A 12,985-nucleotide genomic window follows, 5' to 3' on the forward strand; every position below is an offset into this window, starting at 1 on the left:
TGAATGATAGGTATGTACCACACCACAGAGTTGCCCCGCTTTGGCTTTATTTAATTAATTTATTTAGTTTTGGATCAGCCTCTGCTCACTCCATTAGTTCCGGGGAACTCATCCCTCTTCCTCTTGCATCGCCTCTACACCAGCACAAGCCTCCACCTCTGCGCCCACACCCCCTCGCCCCGCACTTCTTTCTTTCTTTCCAAGTAGTTCAGGTCCATCTTTTTGACAAACATGACTCCTTAGAGGGTTCCATCAGTGAGTGGCAGGACAGACATGTTTATAACAGTGGTGACTCAACATGTCTTATTTCTACCTTTTAAAAGCACAAACAAATCCAGGCACGGTAGTGGATGCCTGTAATCCCAGAACTCTGGAGGCTTAGGCAATTCAACAGCAGCCTGGGCTACAGAATGATCCTGTCTCAAATAAACAAAAAGAACAAACACTGGGTTGTAGGATGTTCTCTTGGGTACATGAAGAACTCTGTGCTGGTCTGGCTTCTTCAAACCAGGCATTCCCAGAAGGACCAGATCACCTCCTAAGATAGGTGTCTTTGACTGCTGGGTCTTTCTAAACACAGCCCCATTTTGAGCCAGGTTCCAGTTTCAATAGCTACAATCCTGGGTCCAGAAGTACAGGCAGAGGCTACTGCTGAACTACCCCCACACCCCTTCCAGAGTCTACTCAGAAATATGATACCCTGCTCCTCTGGCCACCACGGTCTATAAAGTAGCTGGAGTAACCCTCTCCCAAGGCTTTTGGAGCAGAGAGGGGAAGACTCACTCTTAACTCCCATTTCTACAGGCAAAGGCTATAGCCAGACAGAATTCTCCCACTCTCACGGGCTGCCTCTCCGTTCCTAGAGTGCAAAGTTCAGGATGAACAACACCTCTTTGTGCAAAGTAGGTAGGGCCTTTCTGATCTGGTTATGGGACAGCTTCTAGCAAGAGACTCCAGGACCATGCACCAGTGTCCAATCAGACCTAGCTGTCTACTCTCTAAGACTAACCCAGGTTGGATTAAACCCTAAAGCCAGACGTTTGCTGGTACCTCTGTTCACCCTAGTCAACAAGTTTGGCTAGTTGGGAAAGCATCTGCACCCCATTTTTCATCATCTTCTACCTTCTAGCATAACTAATCAAAGTCTGAAAGCAAACCAGCACTCATTTCTAAGCCAACTGGCTCCCTCTGCTGGCTCTGGGAAGATTTTTCTATGGTATTCTAAAGTTACTCTTACGAGATAATATGTATTTGTGTCATGCTTTGTGATGAGCTTCTTCAGAATGGAGTCTCACATTTCTGTTTACTTTTGGGAACTCCTTAGCCCATCTATTATTTTCCTTTAGAAACCCTATCAAGCCGGGCGTTGGTGGCGCACGCCTTTAATCCCAGCACTTGGGAGGCAGAGGCAGGCGGATCTCTGTGAGTTCGAGGCCAGCCTGGTCTACAAGAGCTAGTTCCAGGACAGCCTCCAAAGCCACAGAGAAACCCTATCTCGAAAAACCAAAAAAAAAAAAAAAAAAAAAGAAACCCTATCAAGTAGATATTGTTGAGGTCTCCTCGAGTGACCTTACGTCCTCATGTCCTGACCTCTCCTTGATGTTCTATCTCATCTGCTTCCTAAGCTGATTCTGAGTAGGCTCACCCTGATCTGCTTACTCACTGCTGTTTTTTAGTGAGCCCTGGATACTGTGCATCCTAGCCACAGACTCTTCTCAACTGTAGCTTTTTGTTTGTTTCAATAAATTAAGGACTCCCAAACATGCTCCTCTTACCCTGTTAATTACATTAATTCTGTTAGTTTTCTTGCCTTTATAGTAACTTTAGCCATTTACTTTACTCTCATGCCCTTATCTCCAGTTATTTTTAAAATTTTTTTTAGATTTAACTATTTTTCAGATATGTAGGTATATAGATATAGATAGATATAGATATGTGCGCCACATTCATGCCCGGTGCCCCCACTGCCACTACCCAGAGGTCAGATGGGTTAGATTCTCTAGAACTAGAGTTACAGATGGTCATGAGTCAATATGTAGGTGCTGGGAATCGAACCTGGGTCCTCTGCAAGAATAGCAAGCACTCTTAAGTGCTGAGCCATCTCTCCAGCCCCTCCAGGGCCTGGCATGCTAACTGCAGTGCCTGTGGTTGTCTCTGGCTTTCACAGACCCACAGTACAACTTCCAGTCTCGCTGAAAACCTCTATCAGGAGTTGGAGGCACCAGCTTCCAATCCCTCTGACTTTGATTTCCCACTTTATTTCTAAAACAAGAGGATTCCTCCTCCTTTACACTATGTGTAGTTTTTATTTATTTCATTCAGAGTTTTATCATGGGAAATCTTGGTTATGTCAGCCCCTTCTATCTTGGTGACTGTTTTCCAAACTTCAGTCAAGGCACCTTCTTGGAGGTGGATGCTCAGCCGATGGCTTGGGCATGGTCAGCACTCAGTCTATAAACAAAGACAGGGACAGTTCTGGGAGCCACAATAAGGGTTTCCTTTTATGACTGAAGCCAGAGGAAAATCTGGGATTGAGACTAGGCTCAAACCACAGAAGCAAAGAGTGTTTCGATCTGTCACATGTGTTAGAATATACCTGCCATGAAATTGCTAACCAACAACCACCCACAATAAGGCTCTTAATAGTCAAATATATTAGCACATGCCCACAACAACAATAAAATCACATACATCAGCACATGCCTACGATGAGACTGGTAACAGTCCTATGTGTCAAGGTGTGATCATGCATATAGGACATACCTATGACGAGGCTGGTAAATGTCACATGTCAGGACATGGCTGTGAATATGAGACATGTCCATGACAAGGTTAACTGGCATATGTGTCAAGATACGGTCACGCATATGAGACATGCCCATGACAAGGCTGGCAACTGCTATACTTGTCAGGATATGGTAGTCATGTACATGGGACATGTCCATGACGAGTCTGGTTACTTTTGCCCATGTCAGAACATTGTAGTCATGTACACGAGACCTGCCTATAAGAAGGCTGGAAACTGCCACACATGTGCACATGCATATAAGGATGTGTTATGCATACGGACCACGGCCATGATAAAGCTGGTAACTGTTATATGTCAGGATGGGGTCATGTATATCAGGACATGCCCACAATGCGGTACTGGAACTGCACCAGTCAAAGCCTGACATACTTTGTTCCGCCTCCCACAGTTCACAGGGCCCCATCCCTTCCCGGTGACAGAGGTGCTCACAACGCCTCTGTTGGGTCAGTAGACCCACGTGGCAGGTAAGTGAACAGGTACCAACTGAGTGAAAGAAACACAGATGTGACCTAGCTCATGCCAGTCAGATCCAGCAGCAGACTCTAGCTTGCCCCTACCACTGCTCTTTGCCAGCCAGGTTGAAATGCAAGAGCAAAGTCTCGGTGGGAAGCACAGAACCGGGGGAGCGCTCACACACATGCATGTGCATGCATGCGGGCATGCTACAGGGCCAGACGCCGTTCCCCAGCCATCGGCCCTGGCCGTCCCTGCCCAGCTGCAGCAACTCACGCTGCCCCGAGTCCTCCTCACTTTACACTTCGCTGTGTCTCTCCTCACCACACAGGCGCCCAGCTTCCTTCCCCCACACTCCAATCCATGCCCTAACTGCCGGTCGGTCTGTCTCCACAGCCATCTGTTCCTCCTTCTGTCTGTCTCTACCTAGCCTCAGCCCCAGTTCGGCCCCACTGCCCTCCCAAATGGCCTGCGTCCATCCCACTTCGGCCAGCCCGTTGCACACCATCCACCCGCTGTCCACCCGCAATGCTCACCGAGTTCCTCCAGCTCAGCTGTCATGGACTTGGAGCGCAGGGTCAGCGTGGTGCTGGGGGCCCTCTTTGGGGGTGGCGGGGCTGCAAAGAAGAGGGAGGCCTTGGCCCTCCTGTCTAGCAGCAGGCGGCGCGGCGTGGCCAGGTGTAAGTGCCACTTGCGCTCCACTGCCTGGATCTCCTCGTACTCCCTTGAAGACGAGTCACACTGTGCCAAGATCTTGTTCAGGCTGCGGCTAGAGGCAAACTTCTTCATGGCGTGAGGCGCTCAGGCAGCGGTGGAGCCAGGGCAGTTGGGCCCCAAGGGCCCTTAAGACTCCCAGGGCCAAGGCCTCAGATGGTAGGTAGTAAGAGTACCAGCAGAGGTTAGGAGGCTGGCTGCCTCCAATCTGAGCATCCACCCTTCGGGCTCCAAGGCCCCAGTGAGTGGGCACCACCCATGGGGGCTGGGTGGCTCTCCTGCCAGACTACCTCCTGCTGCCTAAAGCTCCCCAGGCCCAGGCACCACCGCTCTTTATGAGACCACAGGGTGGCCTGGCAAGCCGCACACCTGGGCTGGGCCAGCGGCACAGCCTCTCAGGCCCAGGCTGTGCCGCGTCTTTGGCGTCGGCGCGGGGAGAAGACGCTTTTCCTCTTCCCTCAGGTGCCGCCTCCCCCTTCCCTGCACAATAAGCAGCAGCAGCAGCAGCAGCGTCAACCTCACAGTTGCCATGACAACCCAGCCTCCAGGCAGCTGCTGGCGTCGGGAAGGAGGGCTCTGCCACACCAGGGCTGGGGGATTCATAGAAGGGGACAGGGATCTGAGGAGGGGGAATCTAGGATCAGGGTCAGAGGCCTGGCCAGGGGGTCAGGCATCTAACAACACCAAGGACCTGTGCGGCAATCAGGGCATTTTATCTCATCTCAGGCAGGAATGTGATCCAGCAGATCAGAGATGGGGAGAGGAATGGACCTGAAGTCAAAGGGCTAGCTAGGGCCAAGTACCAAGGGTAGAGCCAGGAAGACGGCAGTCTGGGCCCTCACCTCTGCGCCGAGCACCATCCTCTTCGGGTTTCCTGGTCACAGACACGACTTTCATGACCAGGCGGTTGCCACCCTGACGAATGAGACCCACTACTTGCTTGTGTCCGACTTTGACGACGTTCACTCCATTCACCTAGGATAGACGAGCAGCGAGGGAACGTGTCCCAGTGTCCCCCTCCTCAGAGCTCAGGAGTTAGTCACCCCCTCCCCTCCTGCTGGGGAGGGACAGGACGGGCCTCACCTCGATGAGGAAGTCCCCAGTTCGAAGCCCAGCCCTCCAAGCCACGCCTTCCACATCTACCGACTCAAGGTATTGGAGTGCAGGGAAGGCCGGTGTGGGTGTGAACTCCTCAATGGGGGTCTCTGCTGCAGGGAGAGCAAGAGGCAAGGCACTCACTCACAAGCACAGCTTGTGTTCAAAAACTCACCAAAGCAACCTCAGCCGGCTCAAGGCCCCTGACTACCAAGGCACAGAACCCTGGAGTGAAGTGAACAGGAGATGGGGATACCCAAACCAGTGTACATTCCTCTGTGAAGTCCTCCATTTCCCCTCACCAAATGGATCTCTACTGTGTCAGACTCCCCACAAGGGAAGGGGAGGCAAGAAAGAGAGCGGCCTGCTGCCTTGTCCTAGGACATTCCAAACCAAGACATACAACGGGGGGGGGGGCATGGGGGTGAGAGGGACGACACACCACCAGAGCACAGAAACTATTCCCAGCAATGCAGTAGCCCCCTCATGAAATCCACGCCCCTTACCTTTGGCTCCCCGGAGAACGAAGCCAAAACCCTCATGGTCCCGTTTCTGCAGGATAGCCACCTTGTCATCAATGACATAATCACTGGGGGGGGGGGAGCAAGGTTGAGTGAGGGGGAGCTTGTAGGGAGCCTAGCAGACAGGCTGACCCTACAGGGTCCCCTACGCACAAGTCAGCTGAGGACAACAAAAACAGAGGCAGCTAACCACCCACCCGCTCCCTGCCCACCCGCCCACCTTCCCATACCTTCCTTGTCTTCCCCTTTCATGGGGTACACTAGGCCCAGCTAGAATCCCTGTGTGTCCACACCCCTGCCAATACCTGTGTGAAGTGAGGCTGTCATAGGAACCCACAGTGTAGTGACGGAAGAGACGCTTGGTCCGGTCCTCTCGTGTTTCTGGAGGGAGGAGCATCAAGGGCCAAGAAATGATCACGGCCTGCACCTAGCTGACGTTCTCCAAACTGCACTCATCAGTCTGTGTCCCCATATGCTCTGAAGCAGCGGTGGAAGTGGGGAGGGGGTGGGGGCAAATCCTGGGGCTCGAGGCCCTAACGTCCTAAGGCGGGGAAGGCTCAGATAACCATGCAGGGAATTCTGGCCTCTGGGAGTTAGAGCCCAAGCGGAAAGCAGTCCTCCCACCCCACCCCTTCCTAACACCCAGCTAGACACAGGAAATCAAACAACACCAGACCCTGGTCCAGTCAGCAAGCCTTAGAGCTGAGAGGACATGTATGTGTACCTCACAGTAAAATATAAACACTGTGTTGGTGCTATGTGTGTCAGAGACCCAGCCACACTGTGAGAGTCTTGTCTGTTATCTGTATGTGACTCCAGTCATTGGTAACAAACACACGTTTGTATAACCCACAGTGTATACAAGTGTTGGGCTCACGCGCATGCGTGTGTCTCATGCACACACGTGTGTCTGTGCCGTCAACGTGTGTGCATCAGTGTGGAAGCGTTCCAGCGTGCCCACTAGTTTCCTCACAACAGTAAGGTACATAAATTCAAGGGATAAGGAAAAGGATTACAGAAAGGTCTGCCCCCTACCCTGACTTCACTGTATTCCATGGAACTATATTAATATAATAATTAAAAACGATGTCAATGTCACTGTATCCCATAGAACTGTATTAATAAATTCCATAGAATATATTACTATGTCCTTTGATCTCAAAGTTCTTCATGGCTACTATGGAGCTGGTCAGGTCATACCTCCTGCTGAACCTCACTTAGCCTCGAAGACTCCCGAGGGCTCAATCTACAAGAAGACCTTAAGGTTCGGAATGGCTTCTCCTGTGACTCCACTTGCAGTGCCTCAGAACGCCTCAAGATGGCGCCACCACTGTTTTCAATTCCACCCTTCAGCACCTCCCTCCTTCATTCTCTCTTGCTATAGCACTTCTCAAGACTCAATTTTTTACTTCAACAACCATTCACTAAGCTTCTACTACATGCCAGGCACTGTTTATTTTTAAATAGAGCAAACCCTCTGCCTCTGAGGAGTTAATAAGCTACTCTAAGAAACGGAATGAACAGAGCATCAAATATAAAATGCTGGCTAGCAGGAGAAAAGCAAGCAGGAAAGGGATGTTAACAGTACAGTTCCGGGGATAGCAAGGGCTCATCAGAAAGAAGAGCTGAGCAGACGTCCCGACAGCTGAGGGAGCAGACTGTAGACACCAAGCACAGGGCTTCTGGGGTGAGGCAGTCAAGGAAAAGATCATGCAAACGGCATTGATCTGGAGCAGGCAGGAGCAGCGTAGAGTCGATGCAGCAGGAGAAGAGGGAGGCACCCGGATAGAAAGTGAAATCAGAGCCAGGCAGTGGCGCACGCCTTTAATCCCAGCACCCGGGAGGCAGAGGCAGGCGGATCTCTGTGAGTTCAAGGCCAGCCTGGTCTACAGAGCGAGTTTCAGGCCAGGCTCCAAAGCTACAGAGGAACCCCGTCTCAAAAAAAAAGAAAAAAAAAGAAAAAAGAAAAGAAAATGAGATCAGAGGGAACCTATGAGTTTTTGAGTTAGGTTCTCTACTGTTTAGGGTTTTTAAAAGATGTTTATTTGTTTTTACTTTATGTGTTTCCCTGCATGCATATATATATATATATGTGTGCATGTATGTATGTATGTATGTGTACCACATGTACATCTGGTACACTCAGAGGCCTGAAGAGGGAGCCAGAGCCCCTGGAGTTATATGTGGGTGCTGGGTACCAGAGTCCTACAGAACCCTGTTTTGAATTTTTTTTTGAAACAAGATTTGAATACAGACAGCCTGAGCCTTGAACTAGGATTACAGGCATGTGACACCATACCCAACAAAAACACAGTTTTGTATGACCTGTCTTCTCAGTAACTATGAACTCCTTAAAGCAAAAGATGAGATGTAATTACCCCTGGGGTCTCAAGTGCTCAACACAGCCTGGCGTAGAAGAGATGGAGCAAAACTGGCTACGTGAGTGGGGGAACGTACGGTGCGTGCACAAATGGATGAACGAGACATAAAATAACGCAAAAAGCATACGTGTGGATGGATGGGTTGGTGAGGGTCTGAGGGGATATATGGACGGCCCAAAATGGATGGATGGATAGAAGGATGGACGGATGGGGTATGTGGGTGGAGGCAAGGGGGAACTGGGTGGGCTGGGTTGGTTGCTGGGTAAGTAGGTAAATAGACTAATGAGTAAATGAGCTAAAAGACAGATGGGCACAGGCAGGAACAGGGCAATGGTTGGATGATCTTCACATCAGATGACATGGCTAGCGGGAAAAGTACTTCAGGTCCCTGCCACTGTGTGTGAGCCTCTCATAAGTGAGCAGTTACATCTGAGCCTCTCTTTGCACAGTAGGCAAAGCCACCTTGGAAGACCCCGGTTCTGATAACCTGTCACACTGTAGCCATATCAGCTTGCTAACTTACTCCCATCTGTCCCACTCTACACTTACCAACCCCGTTCCCTCAACCAGAGGCAGGCGACGCCTCACCACCACACAAGTAGGTTCTCCCTAACCTCCGGCGTATCCTTCTTCAGGCTGACCCAGTCACATATGAGGCGTGCTAGCTGAACCATGTCTAGGAGCCCTGCAGTTGACACAAAGCCTCCCCAGTCCCAATACTCTCACACCCAGCCACTGTGCGACCTGCATCCTTCTCTGTGACCCTGGCTAACACCACCCACCTCTCTGCCCTGCCCTACCCAGATCTTAGCCCTGACCCTAAAAGATCCGCACAGTGAAGCAGCCCTATCCTGGTCAGCTCCTATTGCAAAGCCTCTTGTTTTGTACATTTTCATCAACCAAACAAACTATTTATTATGTAACACAGATTCATGTTCTGGTTTTATTAATCACACATGGGAAAACCAGCTGAAAGGAATATGGCCAGCACCAGCTCCCAAGCGGAACACTCTGGAAAGGAGAAGGTAGACAGCATGGGAAGATAGGCTGGGCCTCGGGATTACACTTCCCTGACCTCGGCATTTCCTACCCCCAGCATTCCTCAATGTGAAAGCAATGTGGAGACTACCTTCTCTGCCCAGGACCTGTGTCCTCCTGGATGCTGACCTGACCTGTGTTCCTCAGCACCTGTCCTTGTCTTTAAAGTCCTCCTTCACTCCCACTCTGGTTCCTGAATTAAAGTTGGGGTGGGGGGGAGGCTACTGGAAACAAGTTCCTGTTGCTAGGATGCCCTCTGCTCTCTGACACAACTCAGCCTAAATCCCAGACAAAAAGTTCTGCCCAGACCAGCAAGAGGGGCATTGTGGCCGAGGTCAGAGGGAGCCCATGACTGCTCCTACCCCCTCCCAAAAGGCAGCCATAGCAAGGCCCACAAATGTAGCTCCCATCCACCTAGGTACTTTTGAATACCACTCCCTGTGGTCATCTATGATAGCTGTGGCCCTGCTAAGGAGTCCTGTGCTTGCTAGAAAGGCCCCAGCCCCCATGTCTCCCCTTGTCATCCTTTCTCTGTGACCTTGACACACCCTACTCAAACAGCTCTGTCCTGCCCAGATCTTAATCTTGACCCTAAAATATCTGCTCAGTCAGCTCCTACCAAAAGATTATTCTTTACCTTGACCCCCAGTGACAGGCGACTAGACTCAGGCTCCCTACTCCAGCTATGCCACTCCTCACAAAGCTAACTGCTTGTGTAGCAAAATAAAAAGCAATTAAACATCCCTGCCCCTTGAGGTGAATGACATCCCATAAACATACTAACCACCGGCCCCACCTCCCAGAATTGCTAGGATCATGTCCACAACTTCATTCATATAAAAATGCTAAAATCATGTCTGGCACTGCTCAAATACAGAAGCTGGCAACAGGCATAGTTCTAAAACACTGTGTTGGATCCCTAGAAACATGAGGGACCCATCTGCAAACTACCCAGAGATTTCAGCCCAAACAACACCTCTGCTTTGAAACCCTCTTTGGCTTCCTCAGGCTAACCCTGGATCTCCCTTCTCAACAGCCTATGCACCTGGGGGTGGGGGGGGGGCGACGGAGACACTTGCCGTAGCCACCGAAGCCAGCACGAGGGTTCAGCTTGGAGAGAAACTGACAAACATCTGTCCCTCTCAGAGTCTGACTGCAGCTCTCCCTTTCTGAGCTTCAAAACAAATGTTCCTGGAGCCACAATTCTCAGAACCTTATCCCCACCCTTATGGGAAAGCACAAGACTAGCTCCTACTCAACAGGTGTGCAGCCCCTGTCCCTTGTCCCTTACTCGGCTCTTTGGAACCAGGGCCCAATCTCTGAAATCAGTTACACCAGGATCCCACTACGTCTACTCTCCACAGGCCACAGATAACTGAAACTACTCCCTTCCACATCCCCGGTCACTAATAGAGCCACCAAGGCAGGATAGGGATAAGCCATGTAAGAAAGCAAGGCACCTAGCCAGCAGTAGGTCACTAACTGAGCTCCCTCCCGTACAACCTAGGCATCCATCAGGTTTGAAACAGAGCCAAGGTTCCTGGCTGCATGGTTGTGGCCTCCCCTGGGAAACTGCCAACTTAAGGTAGGGGCTACCACAAGCCAGGGCCCAAATCTTCTATGTACCGAGAAAGGGATACATGTACCCTGATCCAGACATACCACCAATAATAATCACCCTGGACCACCACTTAGGAGGAGTTCAATTGTCATACTCTCTGAACTGGAAATAATATCGATCTTGTGGCCTCCCGGGATCCCTGAGGGCTCAATGAAGGGGTGTACCCCAGACATGGAACCAGCCCACCCGGGGGCTCCAGAGGACCAGTCACTGTTTTCACCAACATCTAAAGGGACCATTCTTCCTAGATGTGCGAGCGTTCAGCAAGACTGAACCACAGCCGCTCAGCAGCCCCGGGAGCCGGAGCTCTCCCCTTTCCATCTCTGTAGGAAAGGGGCCATCCTTCATCAGCCAGCTGCCCTGAGACCATATCAACCCCAGAGTACCCGGAGCCACTCACTGGAACCCAACTGGCCTCATTTCCTCTTAGCTGGCCCAGGCCTCCTGCTCTGCCCACTTGGACAATCTGTCGACTTTGGAAAAACGCCTCTTTTCTCACGTTGACCTCCTTACTTATCTCCCAGTCGGTCATGAACTGGGAGCTCCAAGCACCTGGTAATTTCTGGTACTCTGGTACCACAAGGGTGGTCACCATCTCGGGAAACTCAGGTGCCCACGTGCAGACAGAGGATGGCCGTGAGTGATACCTCCTGTTGGCATGGCAAAGGGTCTTCGCTGTTTAGAACACGTCAGGTTCACACATTCATGTTCCTAGGGACGTGCATGTTTGCCCAGCGTGTACGTGGATACAAATCTGTATGCATCTGAGTGTAATTGAGTTTACTCCGCAGTCTTAGTGAACGTCCAGATTTGTTACCAGCAAGACCAAAGGGAGACTAGAAGCACAGGCCCTTTGAGAGCTACCTGGGCAAAACTGGGGTCACTTACCATGCCGGGCATCATACTGCCGCATCTGCACTTCCTCCACACAGTCAGCTGGGAACCAGCCAGTACGGCCCTTCACGGTTCCCTCCCAGAAACCGCCCTCCCCAATGCTGAGCACTAGGGAAAGAAGCCAGACAGGTTGTCAGGGCAAAGCAGAGCTGTGGGGCGGATACCCGCTTCCCCGCCACCTGAGGCTCAGGTGCGCCCAAGACCCTAACCCTTGCTCCCTTCCCAAGCCCACAGCCTCCTGGCATCTCCCCTGGGAAGATTGTGAGATCCACACAGAAGAGAGGACTGAACAGATGGCCTCGGTAAAGGATGGACATGTGGGAGACAGACAGACAGACAGACACAGATGGACACACTTGAAGAGGACAGAGGCAGAAGCAGGGGCCACGCTCCTGCTCCTGCCCACAGTGACCACTTCCCCCAACCATGGTAAGCGACATCTACCCAAGAGTCACTGTCAAGAGCTCAGGGTCATCGGGAGGCAGCCAGTGGAGTAAGCCACATGATGTACCAGAGGGCTCATGTTCACAACTACAGAGTGCCCAAGGTAGGAGCCCAGTAACGACAGACAGCCCTATGATGAGAGGGGCTTGTCTCCCCCAAACAGGCATCATCCGTGGAAGAAATGTGCACTGTACACAGACAACCACAGCTGTTACAGGGCCCCTGAAGACGGCAAGCCCCCCTCACCTGTATCCTAAGGATTTCCAATGAGGAAGCCTCAGAGTGCCACAGAAACCCCACAAGGCATGGGAGCTCGTCATGGCTTAGGGTCCTTCTAACACAAGCACCCAGGTGCCATTGGCCCCCATCATAACAAGAACCGCCCCACAAGAGCCAAAGAGCCTCTACCATGACAGAGCTAGAGCTTCACGCCAGGAGCCCATAAAACCAGGGCCGGTGACAGAGACCCCGGCACAGCAGCTTGCTCTAATGACCTAGGAACATCCCAACCCCAGAGACCCCAAAATGGCAAGAATCAAGCCGTGTGCCCCGGGGCCCGCCCCCCATCCCACTCGCGCCCCTCACCCCGCCCGCGCCCCTCACCCTTCACGGCCTCGCCGCGGTGCAGCGGGATCTCGCCCTCGCCCTGCGGGCTGTGCGCCTTCACAGCGATGAACTTGCGGCCGGGGACGGCACTGTAAAGTTTCCGCTTCGGGCCCCGGGGCGGCGGCGCGGGGGGCGCGGGAGACGCCGGGCCGGGGCCGGGCGCGGGGCCGGCTCCGCCGGGCCCGCTGGGGCTGTAGACGAACACGTAGGTGACGGACGCGATGCCGGGGGGCAGCGGGCACGCGAAGCCGGCGCCCGGGGCCTCCATGGCGCACGGCCCGGCCCCGCCGCCGGCCTCACCGCAGCCGCCGCCGCAGCGCCCACCGCCCGCCCGCCGCCCGCCCGCCCGCCGGGGGCCCGGCCCGGGGCCGCTCCATGGGCCGCGCCGCCTCGCCCGGCCCGCTCCCGC

General features: G+C 52.5%; 1 protein-coding gene across 1 annotated transcript in view; it reads right to left on the minus strand.

Moving 5' to 3' along the window:
* Shank3 (SH3 and multiple ankyrin repeat domains 3) overlaps positions 1 to 12,985 on the minus strand; it is a 57,937-nt gene that overhangs the window by 22,350 nt on the left and 22,602 nt on the right. The window contains 7 exon segments of the mRNA XM_040753971.1: positions 3,799 to 3,879; positions 4,819 to 4,951; positions 5,060 to 5,184; positions 5,578 to 5,660; positions 5,898 to 5,973; positions 11,521 to 11,634; positions 12,574 to 12,767. Coding sequence (XP_040609905.1) covers positions 3,799 to 3,879; positions 4,819 to 4,951; positions 5,060 to 5,184; positions 5,578 to 5,660; positions 5,898 to 5,973; positions 11,521 to 11,634; positions 12,574 to 12,767 — 806 coding nt within the window.

The sequence above is a fragment of the Mesocricetus auratus genome, unplaced genomic scaffold (genome assembly GCF_017639785.1).
Source record: "Mesocricetus auratus isolate SY011 unplaced genomic scaffold, BCM_Maur_2.0 Super-Scaffold_100010, whole genome shotgun sequence".
Taxonomy (NCBI): domain Eukaryota; kingdom Metazoa; phylum Chordata; class Mammalia; order Rodentia; family Cricetidae; genus Mesocricetus; species Mesocricetus auratus.